This window comes from Hirundo rustica, chromosome 22 (assembly GCF_015227805.2).
Source record: "Hirundo rustica isolate bHirRus1 chromosome 22, bHirRus1.pri.v3, whole genome shotgun sequence".
Classification (NCBI taxonomy): domain Eukaryota; kingdom Metazoa; phylum Chordata; class Aves; order Passeriformes; family Hirundinidae; genus Hirundo; species Hirundo rustica.
In genome coordinates, this window is record NC_053471.1 from 6,890,846 (window position 1) to 6,913,900 (window position 23,055).

A 23,055-nucleotide genomic window follows, 5' to 3' on the forward strand; every position below is an offset into this window, starting at 1 on the left:
CCCCGAGGGGAGCGGGGCCGCTCTCTCGGTTTGCATTTGGGGGGAAGTTGTCATTTTGTTGTTGGAGCCTCCAGGCACCCTGAGAGGAGCTGCAGCACCGAGCAAGCGAATCGGTACCGCGCGTCGTGTGAGGCTGAAAGCACGAGGAGTCCTCTGCAGGCCGGTCCTTGCCTCGTGCGGGAAACTTAACTTTTCAAGCGTCCTCAGTTTAATTTGGAGCTTTTCTTTCAAAGTCTGTGGAAAAGCAATGCAGTTCTGGTTTTTGGTGGAAAATGCCTCCAACCAATAAACCCCAAGATATCTGGATTTATACTGGAAATCTAATGGGTTTGTACTTAAAGTGAATATATATGGGATTTTTTCATACGGGTTATTTTATGTTGTTGCTGGTTATGTACGTTTCCATATGTTCACTGTTAACTTGTTTGTTATAAACGATGCTGTAATTACTGTGTAAGGATCTCTCCCCTTTTGATTTCAGGGAGAGCAGTTTTTATGCTTTTCTCTCAAAATAAGGGTTCAGAGACAAAATACGCTTCCAGTAAGAACCATGGTTTAGGTTTATGAGGGAGAAGAGTTCAAATACTGTTATGTGAGGAGCAGCATTAGTTGTATGTTATATTAATAAACAGTATTTCTTAAAGAGTTGTGGCTTCAGAAAGTACTTATATTTATTCTTTTGTTGAAAGAAGGTACAAATGAAATTCAGTTTTCTAGTCGTTGTTGTGTAACTTTTATACTTAAAAATTATTCTAAATGTCACCTTTAAATTCCACCAACGTGATGAGTAAATGAGGAACAGCTGTGCCCAGTTCTGAAGGGCTGGGTGGTAATTGTGCCCAGGTGAGCTGAGGCTGTGCAGAGGATGGGGGTTGTGAGTGGTGCCCCCTCAAACCCCTCACAGCCCCTCAAACCCCTCACAGCCCCTCAAGCGACCTCACCCCTCAACCCCCCCAAACCCCTCACAGCCCTCAAACCCTTCACAGGACCTTACAGCCCCCCAAACCTCTCACAGCATCTCACACCCCTCACAGTCCCTCAAACCCTTCACAGCATCTCACAGCCTTCAAACCCCTTACAGCCCCTCAAACGATCTCACAGCCCCTCACAGCCCTCGCACCTGCATCTTGTCTGTGCTGACGGGACCCAGCCGCTTTGCCCCAGCCCCGCCAACCCCGAGGGCAGCGGGAGGGTCTCCTGCCCTGGCTCTCCACAGCCCGGGGGTCCCCACAAAATCTTTTGCCCCGTGTGCCTGACCAGGGATTGTTTCTGGAGCGGCTCCCCATCCACCTGGCCGGGCAGGACACAGGTGAGTGGCGACCATTTCTTCCATGAGGGCCGCGTTTGGGACCTGGCGCCCTCAGCTGCGGGGGCTGCCTCGGGGGTGGTCCCACCAAACGCAAGGACAAAGCTGCTTTTATGCGTCCTTAAGTAAAGACCACTCCTGCCGGGGTTGTTCCTCTTAAAAATAAGAGATTTTTACGGTGTGCGTCAAGTGGATTTCGTAGCCCGGGGTGTTTTCGGGTCGGCTCTGTGCCTGCGGCTGCGAGGCGCTCGGGCAGCTTTGGCTTTTGTGGGTTCAGAGGGAGGAAATTGCCGTCCCTCTACTCTTTGTTTGTGTCGTGGTAGCGGCGATGGGCTGCAGGGCCCAGCCCAGGCAGGCGGAACGCACAAAGTAAGCGGGTTTTTTTCAGACATTTGCGGCCATTTACAGGAACTTGCCGCTCCCTGCCCGAGCGCTCTGCCGCGCGGTGTCCGGCGCTGCCTGCGCTCCGGAGCCTTTCCCTCGGTGGCCGCCGCTAGATGGGGCGTTGGTGCCACGGCCCACCCGGGATGGGTGTTCGTGGGGCCCAGAGGGGCTCCCTGTGAAATACCGGCACCCCCTCTGCAAAACGAAACGATAAATACGCGCTGGAGCCGCGCCGAAGAGAGATTCTGACAGCCTGCACACGGAGATGGGGATGTTCAAGCGGGGGTTCCTCCTGCTCGCCCCCTCCCATCCTGCTGCGCGTGGATAATTTTCCTTGAGGTGAGGAGGATTTCATGATATTCCTAATAAGAATCGTAGGGATGGCCATGGCTGGGTTATTTGTGGGTCAAACGTTTGGATTGCAGACTGCGTGTTCTTCCACCTCCGACTGCTCCGGCCTTGGCTTTTCGTTCGAGCAGGTTTGGATAATGAGCCACAGCCCCGGCAGCAAACAGCTCAGTCTCTTCCATGGGTGTTCTGATGCAAATGCCACACGAGAGTTAATCACTACTTCTGCAGGTCTGCCTTCTCCAGAGGCTCCCTCAATTGTCGGCAGGGATGGTCTCTTACAAAGAATGATTCAGAGCGTTTAGATAAAGACCCCGCTCTGAATCACCACTTGTAAGAGCATCTTCCTTCATCAGTGATTTTAAAAGACAAAAGATCTGAGCCTGGGAAGGCTGGCTATCTCTGCCAGCAGGGAGAGGTGCTGGGAAGCCCCGTCAGGCTCATTCGGGCACCCTCAAGCGCCCTGCAGACCCTGCCTTGCTTCTGTGGCTGGTACAGAAAGCTGCAGCATGGGCTGCACTCAAACCAGGGGATGGCTCAGGGTTTGCACGGTTTCCTTGGCAGCTCAGAACTGCTGGGGCCTCTCCTGAGCTCTTCTTCCCTCTGAAAGCCGAGGGTCTTGCTGGTAAGCTTCTCTCTGGGGTGTGTGACTGCATTTAGAAAACCTGACCTCTGCTTATTTTCCTCCAAGTTTATAGCCGTAGGTCAACATTCTTATAGGTTTTATAAATAAACCGCAGCCCAGTACATCCCCTTGTGAACAGTACAGAGGCTTTGGGCAGGACAAGGAAATTCAGCATTCCCCTTTCCCACCAGTAGGTATCAGACTGCCTAATTCTTCTCCTTTGTGTGGCATTCCCCTTTCCCACCAGCAGATACCAGACTGCCTAATTCTTCTCCTTTGTGTGGCCTCACGTCTGTCCTTACTCTGCCCTTGGTTTAGCAATTAACGATGGTTTTATGTGTTAATAGCAGTAGACAACAGGATAATTCATCTGTGCACGGCGCTGGGTTAGTAGAGATGTAAAAGGCTTTTGATTGACCAAATCCAAGCACGGCATAGGGAGGTGCTGCGCTGATCTCTCCATGTGTTAATGCCTACAACTCACCCCGGGCTCTCACCGGCTCTGGGATGTGCCAGGTCCTTTGTGCTTCACCTGCTGCACTGTCACCTTCTGTGGCTGAGGCTGTGCACGCTCATCCCACCGGTATTCACTGTGATTTTGGAGTCTGGTCTCCAGAAGCACCGGCCGAGCTGTGCATGGTGTTTGGCTTTGTCCTGGCTTTCAGCAGCACCAGCATTCCCAAGACATTTCCCCTTCTATCCAGACAGTCGGCTGACATAAGCGCAGCCGTGGTTATGTACTGGGTGAAGCTAGGAACATTTTCTCTGCCTTGGAAGCCGGGGTGCTGGCATGTTTTTGGTGGTTTGCTTGGCCTTTCTGTCCCTTACCAGTGCTTTTGCCCCAGCTGTTGTTTCTTCATCTCCACCCTTTTAATCTCTCAGCCGTGTGTTGGAGACTGAAGAGATAAGGGTGTGAGCAGTGAAGAGTCCAGCAAAACAAAAAAATTGTGTCACAGTTTGCCAGTGTGGGGTGAGTTGCGAGAGCTGTACACACAAGGATCTGCTGGCTTTCTTCAATAGGGAGATGTGACTCGGAATCCTTATTCCTTAAACAGTTGCAGGGGCATAGAATGGTGCAAACACCTGTTTGGATTGCAGCAGATCATAGATAAAGCTCAAGCAGCCTGCAGAATGGTCCTCAGTGGATCTTTGAAGCAGCAAATCTGAACTTTTGAGGACAAGGGAGTCACAAACTTTTCCTTGAAACCTAAAATGGGTGCACCTGTGGAGCAGAGTCTGATTTGAGCTGCTCCTTGCACTCTGTGGCCACCAGAGACCAGGGAGCTGCATTTCCTTCTGCGCTGCTGGATTTCCCCTCCCACCGAGGCTCTCCAGCTCCGTACCCAGTTTCCCGTCAAGAGCAAGTCGAGCATTTCTCATCGAGAATGTGGCCTGTGGTGAGGGGGTGGGAAGGGAAGGAGGGGGTGGGGTGAGTGCTGGGGGAGCTGGGGCTACTGCAGTTTCGTGCCTCAATCTGTATTCTCTCTCTTCTCTGCATGGCTTCCTGTTTTTTCACACCACTGCTCTTAGAAACAACAAGCTGCAAGAGAGCAGGACAGGGCTGGCGGTTGGTCGCCTGGAAGAAACCCCTGGAAACACCTGCAAAGGTCTGGGTGCAGGCTCTGGAAAAGGCAGTGTGTTTGTGTGTCCCCCAGGTGTGATCCCATCCCCCACAGGTGGCTCTCTGAGGAGGGGCTGCTGTGTGCTCCCCACAAATGCCCTGCTCGGTGCTGTGCAGCAGCAGAACTATCCATCCATTCTTCTCTTTGAGTTGTTTTCCTCAGCTGCTCTCGAATGGACAAATCTAGAACTTGTCCTCTTCTTAGGAGTCTTGTGATAATCGGTCAGAGGCACTCAGTGTTAGAATAATGCTGATGTTGAATCACCCGTGCTGATTCCTGCAGAATCTGGGATTTTATGCTTTGACAGCCACCATGCAGTCTAGGTTTGCTCAAGTGTGTGAAATGAGGAAGGATCTGGTTTGAAGGGCACCAGGGAGGAGATGCCCTCCCTTTCCATGACCCTGGGCAGCTCGCACAGCTAGACAAGAGTGAACTCTCACAGAAGTGGTTCCCAAACTGAGAGCCAGGGCCAATTATTATCTAAAAATTCACAAAGAACTGAAAATTCTCAAGGGCTGTGACTTCTGTTTTTAGGGGCCTGACAGCATCCTTAAAAAACCAAGAAGTTGCATTAGGAACTGTGCTGTCAGTGGAATTTCTGTATTTACTGCCATGTTTTCTCCCTGCTGTTTTGAGAGGGGGGGAATGGCCTATTTGACTGTAAATAAATGGCAAAATGTGAAGAAAGCTGTTTAAAATCTGTAATTCATCTTCATAGGTGTATAACTGGAAGGGTTGAGGGAGCTGCTCTACCACACAGGCTTGTGTTGCTTTAGAATCTGATCTGTGCTCTTGTTCAGTGCTGCACGTTACGGGCAGCAGGAGCCCTGTGCTCCAGTCAGTGTCATTACTGAAGAATGGGAGATCATTTCTAATCTGAAATCACTGTGTTGCTGCCTCATCTGCCAGTGAGTCAAAGGCAAATTCTCTAGAAGCAGCAGTTTTTGAGGAATGGAGCTCCGTGACCCCAGATGCTTTGGTTCGGGGCATGAGACAGTTGCATGTTTTCTGAGATGCTATTTCTGTTGGTGACATCAGAGCTTTGGTTTGCTGGCACGTTGCTAAGTGACTTCCAAAGCTGCTCCTCTGGATAATGATGGCTGAGCCCAGGAAAGGTAAAGAGAGGACAGGGCTGTTCTGGCACGGGCTGCTCCCGGCAGGAGGCGGGTGGGCAGCACACGGAGCACAGCTGCTGCAGGAGTTCCCTGCTTGCCAAACACTGCTGCAGGAAGGAGATGAAAAATGGGGAAGATTGCATCAATTATTGAGCCTTGTAAAAATAATTAGCCAGACAACAGCAGGCAAGTGGGCTGGGAGGAGAAAGGAAAACAGCTGCCAAAGCAGAGAAAGCCAGGCTCTCACTGGGGGTGGGAAAGGATGGGGAATTGGGAAAGATGCCCCTTTAATCAGTGGCTGGGGAGAGATGAAAAATAATGAACGAGCTTTGCATGCACATTAGAGCAGGACAAGGAGGGAGGGGGCATCCCCTCACTGAAGCTGCTGCCACCAGAAGCTCCTGCAGACTGAGTGCCATTTTTGTGGCTTTTCAAGAGTTACCAGTGGTACCAGGTATGGCCAGTGATATGGAGAGGGGAGCACAGTTTACAAATGTTTGTCGAGAAGGGTTGCCTGGCTTTTCCATGCAGGAATTGGTGCCAGGGCTGTAAGGGAACTGGACAGAATGTTGGTTAGTCCAGGTTTCTAAATGATGGGAATAAATCTCTGTTAGGATTCCTTTTTCTCATTCATTCTACAGTTCCTTCCCGAGCCACCAGCAGGCTCATGAATGATTTTTGCACTGTAATGCTGTGGTCTCTGATCTGTGGGCAGAGCTGTCTGCTGTGATACAAGGATGCAGTTAATAAGATTTGACAGTGAGTCTCTACTGTGTGCTAAATGTCACTTGGTCGTTGGTGGTTTCATGGTGACACTCATTCATGACTTCCAGATGAATTCCAAGGGTTGTTCTGTTTCCTATTATGAGCCTTCCCAGCACCTCTGTTTAGAATATAGCAGGAATCCCCTCCTTGCCCTATAAGCTCTTGCAGAGAGAATTTTCTGCATTACCTAAGCAGATCTTTTTGGGTTTTGTAAACCTGTGATGCACACAGACAGCACGGGAGCTACAACTGTCTTGTATGTTAGAGGAAACAGCCTGTCACTTGGCTGTTCTTAGTCCTCCCACCAGAAATTGTTCTTCATTTAAGGCAACCAGACAAAAAGGGGAGGGGAAAGGCAGTGCTGGGAGAAGCCCCTTTGCTGAGAGCACTTGCAATCTGTGGAGTTGTTGCTGTGCTCCTCTCCTGGGGAGAGACAGCTGCACCTGTGTAGTAGAGGGTGATTCATTCACCCACGATAAGATCTAACAGATAATCGTAACTGAGGTAAATAAACAAGTGTCAGCCTAAACTTAATACTAGATTTCAGTTGCCTCTCTGTAATGGAAGGTTTCAGGGAAATTTTGGGGGAATTTGCACTTATGCAATCAGAGCTACTGACTGCTCATTCAAAGCAGAGGAAAACATTGTATTCAGAATCAGTTATGCGGCTGGCTGGGGTTTTTTTAGGTTCCCTTCCTCTGTTTCTTGTGACATAAGAGAAGCAGTGTGACTGGTTTTAATGTTCTGCTGTAAGATTGATCCCAAGGCTATGAGTGGGCAGCACTGCTGGACAATTCCCACTGTCTCCTGAAGCTGCCAGTGGAAGAAAGCCACTTTTCCCTGGACCAGTTTGCTGGGCTCCTCAGTCTTTGCTAATTCCCATGAGGGCAGGACATGCATTTACCCACAAGATCTCCAAAGTACGGCCGAGGTAACGGGCACAGCCATCTGGTGATGAGCTGCAAACACGAGCATCAAGAAGGTGATAAAAAATTAATCAAGGTTTGATTGTGCTGTGGCTGGTCACTGCTGTCCAGAGTGGCTGAAGGGCACTGAAGGGACTTTGCTCTGTCAGCTCTCTCCTGTGCAAGTTTGTTGGGTGTTGTCGTCTTTACTTTTTTTGCAACTTAACAGGATTTCCTGAGCTATTTTTTGTCATTTGTAAGTTGAGTAGATGCTTGGCTGCCTTTCCTCCTGTGGTCAGCTGGAACCCCACAAAAGAGGTTCAGGAAGACGGGCAGGGGAAAATGCTCTGATGCTGTGGACTGAGCAATTCCCAGTGCCTGTGATAAATCTGTTATCACCAAACATTCTGCCGTGCCCATTAGCAGAGATAAGGGAAGACAAAGATGCAGTAAAGATGAGAGCCTTGGGGGACAAGAGCTCCACCACGCTGATAAATGAGATCAGATGCCTGTATTTGTATTTTGCTAAGAGGAGGGATGCGCGTTTCAAATCCCTGCGGGCTTTTGCTGGTTCCGATTCAGCAGTGAAAAAAAGAAGTGTGGGTTTGGAGGGGTTTGTTGGCTGGGTTTTTGTAATTTGGAAATCTGAGGGGCCTGTTCAAACCTCCAGGTTTGCTCTGTGGATCTTACGGTGACAGAACTGTGTGGTGTTGGGGGAGCGGGCAGTGGTGCTGGTGTCTGTCCTCGCTGCTGGTGTGGCTTCCCGGGGCAGGGAACACGCAGCGTGAACAGCAGCAATCGATACAGCTCTGGAGGAAGAGAAGAACGGTAAATAAATAATGTGCAGGGAGGGATAGTCGGGGCATGACCTGTTAGCGGGGAATGAGCTGTAAAAGCTCTTGGGGCCCATCGGGAGCTCTGTGCTCTGAGAGGGCACTTGTCTGCCTCCAGGGTGGGGGCCAAGCGACCAGTGTGGCAGACTGGGAAATGGCACGGAGGGAGGAATCTTTCTGGTAAAGGAGAAGTCCGAGGAGGAGGAAGAATGTATTTTTAGTGTCAAAGGGCTTCTGAAATGTTTTTGCTTCTGCCACCGAAGGAATCCCGTGTGCAGTCAGTAGTTGTATTTTTGTTGGGTGCTTCTGAGGGTGGAGAGGAATATCCTTCTAGGCAAGCTGTTTGCAAACTCTTCTCTAGAGGGTTGAGCCAGTACCTCGGCTCCCAGAGCATCCCAAGGCGTGTGGTCATTTCATTCCCAAAGTCACAAAGTGTGGCTGGGCAGCACCGCTGTGCTGTCCAGAACAGCACATACCTGTGGACCTGGTGCTTATGGAAAGAGGATGCAAAGATCTCATTACATTTTCCCATTGAATTTCCAAGACTAATTCAGAAATCCTCTCCTTTTTGACAGTGCTGAGCACCCGGTTCCTCTCTGTCAGCATCCAAACATCCTTCCCCTTGTGCCTGTGGCTGTGTGGCTGTCACTGTCCTCTCCTCACCCCCGTCATTTTGTCATTTTAGCAGCAGACTTTGCTCTGTGTCTCTACCCACGGCCTTTAAAGCAAATTGAAAATCTGGCTCCTGACTGCAGCTAGCTTGCACAAAAACACCGAACTCCTGGCTGCAGCCGCTCGAAACACCAAACAGAAAGTGGGTAGGAGGAAGGAAGTGAGGGGTTGAGTTTTTTCCTGTTTCAGGTAGCAAGGAAATAAAATAGGAAATTCAATGCAAAATTATCATGTTGCTGAGCCCCCCCAGCACCACAGGCTGCAGGTGCTTTATGGCTGCTTTTGTCTGATGGTTTATTCCTCTTCGTGTCAGGGTAAAAGCTGGACCATGGGTCCACGTGGTGCTGCAGAGCAGCTCCCAGCAGAGACCCTTTAGGAAAGGGACATCCAGGCAGTGAGGATAATGCTGACATTTTCCCTGCTGGGGTATGAGGGGCCTTGCTGTGAGCTGGACATGGTGAAAATGGAATTGTATAAAATTCAATACAAGATCTTCATGATTTCCCAGCCCAGTGAAGGAGTGGTTGTCTAGGCAAAGATGCCCAGGTTCTGTGATTTCTGTTAGCTTGCTGCCATTCTGTGAAAGTGGAAAAATCTCTTGGGTGCTCAGGTGCCCTCACTCAGACCTGGCTGCTGCTGTGTTTTGAATGATTATACTCTCATATTAGACAATGCAGCTTTTTACTTTATTTTTTGAGCCCCACTCACCCTTGTAGCACATAAATCCAAGTGTTTAACATAGTCAGTACTTGTCCTGCACAGTTTCCCAGTCCCAGTTCTGTTTAGGCTGGCTGGACTGTTCCCTTCTGTGAAATACATCTTCTCTTCTATGTAAATATTTCTAAAGACTTAATGAAAACAAACATTATCTATTTCTAGACCAAAATCTGAGGACAAAAATTTTGTGCTTTCCTGCTACTGAAAAGAATTTGTTTGTCCTTTATCACTGTTCCCAGGGTAAAAATGGTTACCTCCAGCTATGTAAATGAGTCTTCATCAATATGTCTCGGGTGGAAATTCCCCCGTATGCAAATGGAAATTTTCCTCTGGTAACTGTAAGAGTAATTTTCTTTCAGCCAGAGCCATCTCTCATTTATTTAAAAAAAAAAAAAAAAAATCCATTCACATTCCTTTTCTCCTTGTTGTCACTGATGACTCATGCAATGGCCTTTGCTACTTATTTCTGACTCTTAAGTGATTTTTCAGGTGGCTGCTAAAAAATTCTTAAAGCATTTGTCACTGGCATCTGCCTCACTTGGTAACATGATACATATATTCTGATTTTTATGCAGAGAGCGTATTTGTTTGGGTTCTGAATGTTGCCGAGTTTGGAATACACATTTTAGATGTCAAATAAAGCTAAACAAACAAAAACCACTGAAATACAACAAACTCTTGAGTTGTGCAAAGCATTTAGCACAGGCAGGCACCTGCATCTGTCTTCAGAGTGCAGCTAGCCACCCACACACGAGCCTGCAAGATCCGGCCTTACTGGAAACAATTAATAAAGACCCCCAAAATTCCCAAACGGGATGAAGGGCTTTCTTTTCAGCACTGTGGCTTTATCACCGAGGTCTGGTTTTGTGAACTTGAACTGTGCTTCTGAGTGTGGGAAGACTGGGTGCTGCCTTCCTTCTGGTAGCAAAGAAAAGGATTCAGAATCCCCTAACAGTAATTTCAAGAATAAATAGCATGGTTTAGTTAAATAGGTAGTTACAATTCATAATGGAAATTTGTGGTTTTAAAGATCACTCACTTGTATTGCAAAAAAAAAAAAAGAAAACAAGAGAAAAGAAAGTTGTTTGTCCCCCCCAAAGAAGGATAGTCACAAAAGGGATGGAGCTTTGACATGTTTTCGTTTTGTGTCAAAAACACATTTTCAACAGAAGTGAGTTTTTGAGTGGCATTCCCTGAGAGGGGGGAAATGCTGTGTTTGTATTGCAGTCATGCTCTGAAGTGATAGAAACGTGGTGTGCTGTGACATTGATGCTCTGGACTCCCTGAAGACCTCAGATGAGTTGTACAAACAGCAGAGCTTCCCAAAATTCCCTGTGGAACACAAAGGAGCATTCCCAGGGTTCTGCATGCAGGGAAACACAGCACAGTAAAAGCTGTGACCTTGGCACCAGTGTGAGGAGCAGAACATGAGCCCCTCACCTGTCCTTGAAAGCCTCAGGTTTTCACTGCAGCCTGTGTAATCTCACTGGGCATTTTTATTTATTTGTGGGGGTTTTTTTTCCCTACACAATTTTGTCTCACGTTTTTTCAGTCAGTAACTCAGAGTGTCCCTGCCAGAGCTGTAGCCTGATGTTCCTTGCAGGACTGGGCCAGGAGCATCTCCTCCCGTCTCACGTGTGGTTGATGCCTTCCACTCTGGTCTGGGATGACGTGCTGCTTGCAACACCCACAGTCCACACAGCTTGCCTTTTTCCTCAGCACTAAACTTCAGCATGGGCAGAGATTGTAACTCAGAAATCCTGAGGAAGAAACAACAAGGAGGTAGGGAACAAACCCTTCTGCTGCATTTTGGTCACTCTGAAGCAGAACTGCTCCAGGGATTATTCTCCTGTGGAAGTCCTGTGGTGCTGCTGATGGTCAGGACGGAACCTCAGCTGTCGCTGCAGCTGACTCAGGTCATGTCTTGTTACATTTTACTCTGCCAACGTTTATGGGGGAGCCACAGAGGAACACATTGTTCTCAAGTCTGCAGCACCCTTCATTTAAATACATAGTCGCACAAATAAAACAATATTTTTATCTGGGCAAGGACACCAAATTAGGCCACTGGCCTTCAGCAAGAGAGCTGAGTATCTTTGTCATCATTCTCCCTTCTCTTTGTCTTTTTGGGGTCGCAAGATTGACACCATTTCAGAAGCTTTTCAAACAGAGACTGCTCAAGTCCTTGGATCCCACCCCCTAATACTTTACCATCAGCTCCTTACAGCTTGTGGAAAGGTTTTGCTTAATGGAATTTTTGTTGGAATGCACGGTCATTGAAGAGAAAAACCTGCTGAAGCTTTGTTGTGCTTTTAGTCTCTGGAATCTCTCTTGTGGCAACATTAACAAGTAAACTGTGGCCTTGCTCCTGAAAGAAAAACAAGCGATATTATAACCACGGTGTCCTCAGCTGTCCCAAAGGCTGAGCTGTGAAGGAGCCGTCACGTTTGTCTTCAGGGTAGTGTCCTCCTGAGAAGATTGCTGCAGTGTAGATGCAGAAGAGAGGGAACAGCATGGGTTTGGGGGTGTGTGAAGGATGTCTGTGTGCCAGGATGTGACAAGTTAGGGGTGTACGGAGTCGTCAGTCCATGGAGCAGAGCTGGGGCTCCGGGAGGCCCTTGACCCCGTTCCTGTGCTCTGTGAGGTGCAGATACAATACTTGGTGCAGTTTATTCTAATTCTCCTGATGTCCCTTGGCATGCGTGTTGCTTACTTGCAAGAGGACCTGGGTGCCCCAAATATATACATACATACACACACATATATGTCTGTCTGAGTTTATGTGTTTAAATAAATCTCCAAAGCCTGTAGCAGTACCGTATTATTCTATAGCACAGAGATGTTTTGTGTGACGTGCAGACAGAAACGGTGACTTTCAAATGTTGGAGCAATTTGGTTTGGCCAGAGGATTTTCTCAGCAGAGGCTGTGGCCCGTGGCTGTGCCCAGGCAGGTGAGCCCCACTGCCCACCACTGACAGCCAGTGCTGCACGCTTTGGGGTGGCTGGGATCCTATTTCAGATCTTGTTGCAAAAAAAAAAAAAAAAAAAAAGAAAAAAGGCAAACAACCCCCGCCTTGAGTTTGAAATGCAGGCGAGTTGCAGCCTTGCGTGCAGCCCCGCTGCAGCCTGGCGCAGTTCCCCTGCTGAGCAGTGCAAACCACACAGAGCAGAGAGCTTCAGCCCTCCTCAGGCTTCCTGTTTGCCTCGTGCGCAGTGAAATGCTGCAGCTTGGGTTGGTTTGTTGGTTTGTTTGTTTGTCCCGTGCAGGTGAAGGATGAGGAGACTTCTGGCCCCATCTGGAAGCGGGGAATACCCCTTCAGAGGTGTCCCTGTTCACTACATCTGCCAGCGTCTCTGTGGCTTGGGACCCAGCAGGGCAGTCAGGGTGTTTGTCTCTCGGGGTGGAGCATTCTTGCTGGGTGATCCTGGGTGTTGTGGTCGCCTTGCTGGTTGTCATCCACCCTCCTGCTGTGTCATCTGCAAACATTGGCTAAATTTCCTGATAGTGGGGCAGTGGTGGATGTCAGGCTGGGGTCTGCATCGTTCCCCAGGCAGGACGAGGCACCCCTGACTCAGCAGCAGCGTGGGATTGTGTGATTCTGCAGATTCACCGGATTAAGTGACATAGAGCACGTGCCCATAGGCAGCAGGAGAGCTTGAGAGCTGAGAACACAAAATTAACCTTTCAGAGTTTTATGAACAATCTGGGTAAAAGTAAAGCAGACTGGCATGGAGTGGAGATGGTCATGCCTTGCGTGTGCCTCGCGTCAGGTGCATTTGGAATAATGCCACTTGTCCTTCTTAGCAGTGGTCTCATCAAATGCATTAGCCCCGTTTGGTTCTCAATAACGCAGAAGAAAAACAAGTACCCTCCCTTCTCTTCTTGGAGGTCTCAGATCTTAAACTTGGCAGATTGCAGCTATTTTTTTCTGAGTTCCTTTTTCCCTTCCCTACAGTTTCTGATGTCCGATTTCTCACAGGCCACGTGGGCAAATGCCCTCTTGGTGTTCAGTACAGCTGTACGTGTGAAACTTGGATATGATGAATAGAAAAGCTGTTGAAAAGGGAAAAAAAAAAACCAAACCAGAACAGAAACCCAAATTCCTGTAAACAGTTTGTTAAAAATATCTTCAACACATGTCAGACCTGATGATTTAAAATAGACAATTTCTGAGCATTAAAAGGTCACATGGAGATGCGATAGTAATTCAAATGGAGCTGAACAATGAATGTTTCAACAGTCACATCTTGTACTGTTGGCAAGATATCTGTGTTGCCAGCTAGTAATGTTCAGGGGAAAAAAAATGAGTCAGATTGCAAGAATAATGAGCTTTTCTTGGATGATAACATAGAGGGGAAAAAAAGAAGAATTTATACCTTAATGATATGTCTGGTAGCAAAAGCTCTAGGAAAAATGGTGATTCTGGGAGTCATAAAACTCCAGGAGCAGTTGAAGTGATGCAGCAGCACAAACCATGCGCTGTACCAGGGTTGTTTGTTTCTACATGTGGCAGTGAAATAATTAAAATCACAAATCCACATTCCCAATATTTTCTCATTTGTGACCCAAAGTACGGGGGGCATTTCAGAGGAGATGTGTGAAAAGAGAGAGACTTTTCAGATGAGCACATGGTTTTTGAGTATCTAATTGCTGCTGAAAATTTAATGAGATGGAGAGGAATGATTGTCTTTGAACACTGGAAACATTCCTTGTCTCCATCTGCTGCTGCTTTGGAGCCACTAATTTCCCTGACAGTTGGGAGAGCTGCACTGAGTGAAGGGTGATGGAGCCTGGGGGGTGTGAGAAGTGGCCGAACCTTGGGGAACTGGTGGGATGAGACTGCACAGTGGTTCAGTGCCTGGGTGGGCTTCCCCTGCAGTCCATGGACCTGTGCAACAGGTTGGGGAGAGAAAAAACTGAGTGGATAACCCTGTGTGTCCTTGATATCCAGCATTTTATCATGGTCCCGTTCCCATGATCAGCAGGGACGTGGAAGACCAGGCCTGTTAAAACCTGCCCTGCTCCTACTTTGTACCCACGGGCACCTTGCCTGCCTTGCAGGAACACCTCATCCCCCAAATCCACTTGACTCTGCTTTGGTGTGTGGGGTATTCCCCATCCTTATTGCATTGGTGCCCACTAGAGCACTCTGCGAGTACCACCAGCGACTCTCCCCTTCTCTTTGGGGCTCTCTCCTCTCTCCTTCTCTCCTAAGGTCCATGTCTTTTCCTTCTAAATGTCCTTTTCCCTCTTTTTCTCCCAGACTCGGTGTCAGCCGATTTCTAGGGTTTCCCCAGTTTTTCAGATAAAGAAAGAACCGTTGTATGACTGATGTTGTCAAAGGAGCGCTTTCCGGGAAAGGAGTGAATCCCAAACCATTTACATCTCCCATGAGAGCGGTTTCACACACAGTGGATGCCGGAGCTGCGCTCGGTGTTGCGCTGCTGCTTGTCCCTGCGGTTGGGAGCGAGCCGTGTGTGCCTCGGGGACGCCGCCAGTGCGGCAGAGGGTGGCAGCCACGTCACGCTCCGGACACTCGGTGCGCTCGGCGGCAGCATCCACCGCGGCCGCCGCCTTCCCTGCCGGGCTCCGGGGCACGAGAACGGCGGGACCCGACGATGCTAGCCCGGAAGGCGGGCCCGGGGCGGGGCGGAAAGGCGGGCGGAGGAGAGCGGAACTTCGAGCCCGGTGCCCGCCGCCCTTTGCAGGCGGGGCGGAGGGGGGGAGAGCGGGAGCCGCAGCCCCCGGGACCGGCCGCCAGCGCAGGTGAGCCCGGGGCTGGGGAGCGGGGCCGGGGGCTCGGTGTGCGCGGCCGGCGCTGCGGGGCTCGCCCGCGTTCGGGGCCGGCTGCGGCAAACGCCGGCTCTGCTGGGGCGCCTTCAGCGAACAGCGCTGCTCCTCGGGAAAAGCGCTCCTGCCTTGTGGGGAGCGGGGCTTTGCAGAGCCGCTCACCTGCGGGGCTGCGCGGTTGGAGCTGCCCAGGGGCCGCTCTTGGCGCTGTGTCCCCCGTGATGGTGGCAGCGCCGTGCTCGGTGTCGGGATGGGGGGTATGGATAGGTAGATGGATGGAATGGACGGCAGCGGGCTGCTGTTTCGGCCGGTAACCGCCCCTCACCTGCCGGCCCACCCCGGGGCGCTGGTGGTCTCAGGTGCTGCCTGGCCTTTACGGTGGGTTTGGCACATGGCGCCTTGTGGCCACAGTTGTTACTCGCGGGCTTGGGAGTGCCACCACCGGGTCATCCAGACCTTCCCTGGGGTAGCGCTTGTGCTGCCTGGCTCAGTTGTTCACAGCCATGCGTGTTTCTTCTATCATGTGGGTTAGCTTTGGATCATGTTTTTGGCAGGGCATGCGGGAGTCATTGAGGAGCTCCCAGAAGAGAGTCTCAACATGGTGCACTGTGTGTGCCTGAGGTGGGAACCTGAAAGTTGAATGTCGTGATAGAAGTCATTAGAAACGCGTGACTTGGTTTTTGTTTTCACCAACAAATGGACTTGGGTTTCTGGTATTGTGGAGCCGTTGGGAACAGTGGAAAAAGCCTAATTTCAGCAACTTCTTCGGCTGGAAGCTTTGGTTCATCACAACTTCCTCCAGCTCCCAGGCTCTGCCTGTGTTAGCAGTAATAGCAAGGGTGCAGAGATCTCACACCACTTTTGCCAGCATTAAGAGTTACAACATCCCTCATGAGTTACAGACTGTACTTGTGCATGTGAGAAAGCTGAAAACACGGAGGAGTTTGTTGTTTGATGGTAGTGCAGCAAACAATTGTCAGGTTTGGGAACGGAGCTTTGCACAGTGTTGGTTTTCAAGGTTTTGCTTTAACCACTGAATATACGGTTTCCCACCATGTAGTTCCTCAGGCAATACTGTGAACTTGCCTAAAAGGTGATTGAAAGTTTCCACCAGAGAAATATTCTTGAGTGTGCTATCAGATGCTTTTCTCTCTCTCTGGTGATACTGTTTTACTCCAGAATGAGGAATGGCTTTACATTTCTTTTTCCCTTAAGTTGCTTTGCCTGAACTCCTCTTTCCCTCCCTCTGGCTATTGCTTCTGGTTGGACCTAAGGTTCTGCTGAGCTTGAATAATGATATATTGCTCTGATGCTCTTCTGGAGCTGGGAGCGCCAAAAACTGCAGCGTGTTTTTATCACCACATGTACATTCTGCTTTCCTATCTCTTCTCTTGCTGACAACCCCTTTCATCATCAGCCCTGCACACAAACAAGGTTATCCCCAGTTCAGATCACATTAGTGTAGTTCTGCTTCCATTACGTTTCTCTGTGAGCCTGGTTTGTGAGACTCTGTGTGTGTAAGGTGGGCATCGAACAGTTTAAAAGCCCAAATGAGCCTTTATTTCATTAAGGGAAGGGCCTAAGCCAAGGGATCTTACCCCCAGTGGCTGTTTAAAGCTTGATCCTTGTAGTTTCCACACAACCAGAACACTTCCATGGAAGGTGGGCAAAAACCGGGAGAACTCTGTTCAGTTTCCCAGGCAAAGGGGAAGAGGGAAGTCGGGTGGTGCAGGAGTACCCATCTATGCAGAGCTTGCCTCATGTAAGAACTGTCACACTGCATCAGATCTGAGCTCCCACAAGTAGAACATTCTGAATTTAGCAATGGGAAGGGGAGAGATTTGGTTAAATGATGTATTAGAGACAATGAAAAGACCAGAGTTATTCTTCCTCTGGTATATTCACACCAGGTTCTGTTCAAAAAATCCTGCATCCTCTAAATGGGGGAGTTTGGAAAGACAAGGTGTTGAGCTTGAACTGACATTGTTCATGGCTTAGACAGGTGCTCCATACTCTCTGGGATGTAGTGGAAGACAGAAATCCTCAGCAGAAGGAAGCATCTCAGCCTTTGCTGTGTCTCAGTAGAGTTGTGGTAGTTTGCTGATTTAGGCTGAGGTAGCAGACACACCAGAAACCTGCTGTTGTTATTGTTGATGAGCGGAAAACAAGGCCAGCTTGTTTTGCTTTATTCAAACTTGTAAACCTTGCCTCCTCCCCCTTTGCTCTCCTCCCTGCAAGGCCCAGGGGTGGTTTGTGGTCTCTCTATCCGGTCGCTGGGTGATGCAGCCTCTGTGCTGAGGAAGCAGGACAGATAAAACATAGCTCATATTTCTGGGAATCCTGACCTCACTGCTGACAGGGAAGTGGTGTGTTCCCAGGACCTGGCAGATAAGATGCTGGGCTCCTTGTGCTGGAGCCCAGGGCTGGCTCCTGAGGTGCTGCCAGCAGGACTTTGTGGTTTGGGAATCAGCAGCACTTAGCTCAGCTTCTTTCAAAGTCTCTACACCCACAGCTGCAAAGCTGCATTTGAAGTTGTGAATGGGGAAATTTTGTGCTGGTTTCATGGGCTGAGGAGAAGGGACACAGACTCAGGGCTGAGTTTGGAGCCGTGGCTGTGGGAGCACCTTCCAGGCTGTACCACTGGGGTTCCTCTGCTGACCCGACAGAAAAACTCTGTGAGAGGGAATTGAGGTGAGCTGATTGCTCTGCTGGGGCAGCTGGAGAGAATTAGTTAGAGCCACTTCCCTGTCTCCTGCTGGGAGCCAATGCCAGCAGTTCCAGAGTGTCCCAGCACGTGGGGACATCACTCTCTGCCGCTTGTCATCCGTGCAGGAAACTGGAGGTTTTATTGCTGTAGTATTTTGCTTTGGGGCAAATGTTTGGAGACTTTGTTACATGTCTTTGAGAAAGGAAATGTCTGACAGGCTGCTGGTGAATGCCTTTTGTTTCATCCTGTGTTTGAAAACAGCACTTTGTACCTGATAGTGTTCAGATTCTTGTTCTCTTCTTTGCATTCGTTGGATGTATTGAGAATAAATTGTAGCATCCTGCCAAGGGACAGGCTGCAGATGAAGTTAACAAACTTTTTCTGATTGCCTCACCCTTCAATTTCATCTTTCTATACTTGTAGAGGGGGAGTGTACAGCAAAGTATTATTTGTTTTTGTGTACAAAAATGCAAAAATGTGTGCATACTTGGAACCAACAACAACTCCTTCTCCCTCTTGCAGACTGGAACTGAGCTCTGGAAAAACAAAGTGGAGCTTGGAGCATGTGGCCTGAGGATTGCCTTACACAGCCAGGGGTAGGAACTCGCTGTTTCTCTTGGCTGCTTGGTCACAGATGAGCTATTGGGACAAGTGTCTGTTTTCCAGAGAAGAGAATTCTTTTATTTCTTTCTCAAATGCAGATGTAGATGTTAATCCCAGCCTAGAAGGGATTAAGAGAGGGTTGCATGAAAATAGAAGCAAATGCTATAGTTACATGTGGCTCAAAGGCACTGAAGTGGAATTTTTACTAAGGTCCATGTTTTCCTGAGCTTTAAGGCTGTGCTGACCTTCCTTTCTTTAGGCTCTTTTGCACATTAATTTTCTGCAGAGCCCAGCACAGAACTGAACAAATAATGCGTAGTCAACAGCAACAGATTGTTTTTCCTTTTCTTGCAGGTGGTAGCTAAGCAGTGAGCAGGATGCCCCCAGGCATTTACTGCCCTACGGAATTCTGGTCCAAGGGGGAAAACCAAAACATCCACGTGGACTTTTTGCTGCCCACAGGCATATACCTAAACCTCTCTGTGCTCTGCAATGCCAGCCTGGGCGCCATCAAGCAGGTAACAGCCTTGTACCAGCTGCTAGGTGACAGGTCTGTGTTACAACCACAGGTCCATCTGCTCCAGAGTTTTGCCTCCAATAGCAGGCACTTAGGATGAAAGTAAAAAGAGGGATATGAAGTCATGTGAGAGCGCTATCCACAGGGAGAGAAGGATCTTTGGGAACCGGAGAGTGTTGACAAGCCTTGAGAAGCTCTTGGCTCCTGTCACAGATTTCACATTACTGGGAGCAAGTTACTTAACCCAGTTTTGTTTGCAGTGTGAGGAATTGCTCTGTTTCACAGGACCAGAGTCAGCAGGTGCTTGCTGTGAGATATTCAGGTGGGGGTTATTCAAATGTTCAGGTAGAGGGATTAACATTGCCCAAAACAAAAGGCAAGCATGAAAAAGAGAAGTCAGTTAAAGGCACCTGCAAGTAAACCTGCCCAGCAGTTCAGCACGAGCTGGAGCCACCAGGCGTGGCTGGGGAGCAGCCTGGGACTGCAGGGGGCTGTGAGGAGCCTGGGCTGTGCCCTGCCCTGGCTGTGTGCTGGGGGAGAGCGGCAGGGGGACAGCAGCACGGTGACAGTGTGCAGGGTGACAGCAGCAGGGGGACAGCAGCAGGGTGAGGTGTGCAGGGTGACAGCAGCAGGGTGAGGTGTGCAGGGTGACAGCGGCAGGGTGAGGTGCGCAGGGTGACAGCAGCAGGGTGAGGTGTGCAGGGTGAGGTGTGCAGGGTGACAGCAGCAGGGTGAGGTGTGCAGGGTGAGGTGCGCAGGGTGAGGTGCACAGGGTGACAGCGGCAGGTGACAGCGGCTGTGCTGCCCCGCAGGTGCTCTGGAAGCACGCGCAGTATGAGCCGCTGTTCCACATGCTCAGCGACCCCGAGGCCTATGTGTTCACCTGCATCAACCAGACGGCCGAGCAGCAGGAGCTGGAGGACGAGCAGCGCCGCCTCTGCGACATCCAGCCCTTCCTGCCCGTGCTGCGCCTCGTGGCTCGCGAGGGGGACAGGGCCAAGAAGGTCATCAACTCCCAGATCAGCCTGCTCATCGGGAAAGGTCGGCTCCCCTCTGGGGGCACGGCAGGCGGGGGGCTGTGGGTGGAACGTGCTCCTGTGCCAGCGGCCCCGCTGCCTGTGGACAGAGCTGGGCCCTGCTCGTGCGCTGGGACGTCGGCGGGTGCCACCTCGGGGGCTGCAGGGAGGGAACGCTGTCTGTGCAGACCCAGGGAAGGGGATGCTGCTGCTGGCAGAGCGCTGGGGGTGTTGAGTCAGTGCATCATAAATGAGAGAGTGCTGTAGCTTGGCTGACTCTGCCTTTGGCCACGTGTTAAACATGTGTTCAGGGAGACTTTCACAGACATTTGAGGAAAAGGCTCATTTCCCCCATTGGCTGCAGGTGCTTATTTTGCCTTCCTCTCTTACTTTCCACCCAGGTTTGCATGAGTTTGACTCTGTGCAGGACCCAGAGGTGAGCGATTTCCGCACCAAAATGTGCCAGTTCTGCGAGGAGAAAGCAGCAAAGCGGCAGCAGCTCAGCTGGGCAGCGTGGATGGAGTACAACTTCCCCCTGCAGCTGGAGCCCGTGGCCAAGGGCTTTGGGAGTGGCTCTCTACAAATCCCCACCAAGAACATCTTTGTCAACGTCAAGTTCCAGTCTGGCGGGGTAAAGCACGAGCTTTTCTGTCACAGTGTTTGATGGTCTGTGCTTTTCCTTTGGGAACCTCTGTGTGCGTGGAGACAGAATAATGTGTGCCTGGACAGTGTTTCCGTGTGTTCAGTGTTCATTCTCCAGATTCCTTTGCCTGTGGAGATGGGTGGGAGGGAGCTGCTCTCCCTCCTGAGCGTGCACTGGGTGTACTGGTTAGCTGGAGGCTGCGGTTGCTGTGTGTACATCAGCTGGAAACCTTTTTGGGTTCGGCTAGGGAAGGAGCACAGAATCCAATACCTGACTTTCGTTTGGGAGCTCAAGAGCCTGCTCAGCTCATGCTCAGCAAACACAGCTTGCAGGCACTGCTCTGTGCTGCCCGTGAGCCCCTGTTGCTGCCTCCTGCCCTTGGTTCGTGTTCTGTGTGTTGTGCCTGGGCACGAGGCCAGGTCACCCTCACTGCAGAAGGGCCTTCAGAGCAGTGTTTGAGCACAGGGACCCTTCCAGCCTCTGCCCTGCTGGTGGAATGACTCTGGGAAGGTTTTTAATGACTGGCAACCACGTGAACTGGTGATTCTGCTTAAAATTGAAGTTCCTGATTTCCGGCCTTGTGCTTACACTGCTGAAGCTTGCTCCTGCCCGGTTTGGCAGATGTCCCTAGTTATCCCTGGCTGATGTGTGTGTGGTTGTCCCTTCCCTTCCTGCTCCTCACTGCCAGCAGCAGGAATGTTGTTCCCTGTCCGTGCCCCTTCAGCCCTGTGCTGGTGTCTGACAGTTTGCTGCCTCGTTGGGATTGCAGGAGAGCTTCACGTTCCAGATCTCCCCCTGGGAGTTCCCCATCACCTTGATGAGCTATGCCATTAAGAAACAGGCTACTGTGTTCCGCCATGAGACCGTGCAGAAGCCAGAGGACTACACCCTGCAGGTGAATGGGAAATGTGAATATCTCTATGGGAACTACCCCCTGTACCAGTTCCAGGTGAGCCTCGTGTCTTGCTTCATCAGTGACTCTGTTCCCACGTGGCCTTTTCATGCTCTGGGTGTGGGTTGGAACATATTGGCAAGGAGACAGTGCTGTTCACAGGAGTGCAGCACGTCCGTGCAGGACCTGGATGCTGCTTAGGGCAGGGGGCACTTCCAGCAACCTAACAAATCCTTATTTTTGAGGGGCCAGTGGTCTAAGCCTGACCCTGGGTGCCAGGTGCTGTGTAAATACGTTTGGAGACTGTGGTTCTGGATATATCTGCTTGCCTGTATGGTGGGATGGGGGTTCTTCTATTGAAAATTGGGCAAGTAATCCCGAGTCATGTGCTCCCCTGGCAGGGCAGGCTGCTGCTGGGAGTGCTGAACCCTCCTCAGCATTTCCCTTAATGCAGCCTTGAGTCCATTGATGAAATGCCAGCTGTAAAAGGCACTTCATATTCTCAGTTCTGGCAACAGAGGCCAGTGAGTTGCAGGTTTATAAAGCAAGAGGAGATGATTGAGAAGTGGAATTGGATTGTTGCCGGGTTCCTGCCCGGCTGGTGCAGGTTGGCGCGGTGGCTCTGGCCGGGGCCCTGGCTGACCCTGTCCCCTCTCAGCACATCCGCAGCTGCCTGCAGCGGGGCCTGACCCCCACCTGACCATGGTGCACTCCTCTGCCATCATTGCCATGAGGGACGAGCAGAGCAACTGCATCACCAGCCCCCAAAGGCGGCCTCCAAGCCCCCCCCGCTCCCAAGAAAAAGGTAAAAGGGGACAGTGACCCCTGGGGTCACCCTGGGCTCATCTGTTGGTGGACATGCTGCTCTTGGCTGGGAACAGCAGTGGGTTCTCCCTGCCCCCCTCAGGACAGGTTCCCAGCTGGGGTCTAAGGTGGGAGTTTACAGCCACCCTTCCAGCCCCCTCCACAGCTTTCCTGGTTGTTCCAGGCTTCTTGCTCTTTTCTGTGGGACCCAAAAGCATGGAATGGGAGATGAGTTCTGGTGCTGACTTGAGAGGCCTTTGTTGCACCTGTTTCTGATCAGAACCCTTTTCTCTTTCCAGCCAAACTATGGCTCTCTCTGGTCCTTAGAGCAGCCTTTCTACATCGAGCTGGTGCAAGGCAGCAAGGTCAATGCAGATGAGAGAATGAAGGTGGGTACTGACTCTGGGGGTTTGTGCCTGTGCTTGCCCTGTCACATCCCTCTCGTTTGTGTGGGGAGGACAGTGGTGGCTGCCAGTGTGATCTCACCTGCTCCTCTGGGCCTTCATTCAGCCTTTGGAAAGTATCTGAGCTGCAGCACAACAGAATGGGGAGGGAAGTGGCCGGACAGCAGCCCAGCATTGGAAAAGCTGCTGCCACAGCAAACAGAGCAGCTGCCCTGAGGTGATGGCATTGGGCAGGGAAGCTGCAGCAGCAGCAGGGGAAACACAGCTCTGAGAAGAGAGCGGTGGGAGAGGTGGTGACTTGAAGAGGAGGCAGAAAGCAGGAGGCAGCAGAGGCCTGGGATATGTGGTGTGCTTACCATGAAGGAGGAGCAGGAAAATGAGGAGAG

General features: G+C 50.5%; 1 protein-coding gene across 1 annotated transcript in view; it reads left to right on the forward strand.

The window, feature by feature from the left end:
* The first annotated feature begins 957 nt into the window (after nt 1-957).
* PIK3CD (phosphatidylinositol-4,5-bisphosphate 3-kinase catalytic subunit delta) overlaps nt 958-23,055 on the forward strand; it is a 33,219-nt gene continuing 11,121 nt past the window's right edge. Inside the window, 10 exon segments of the mRNA XM_040084735.2 lie at nt 958-1,309; nt 18,313-18,386; nt 18,748-18,911; nt 19,723-19,951; nt 20,328-20,557; nt 21,339-21,518; nt 22,120-22,147; nt 22,150-22,237; nt 22,239-22,266; nt 22,565-22,654. Coding sequence (XP_039940669.1) covers nt 18,771-18,911; nt 19,723-19,951; nt 20,328-20,557; nt 21,339-21,518; nt 22,120-22,147; nt 22,150-22,237; nt 22,239-22,266; nt 22,565-22,654 — 1,014 coding nt within the window. The 5' untranslated portion in view covers nt 958-1,309; nt 18,313-18,386; nt 18,748-18,770.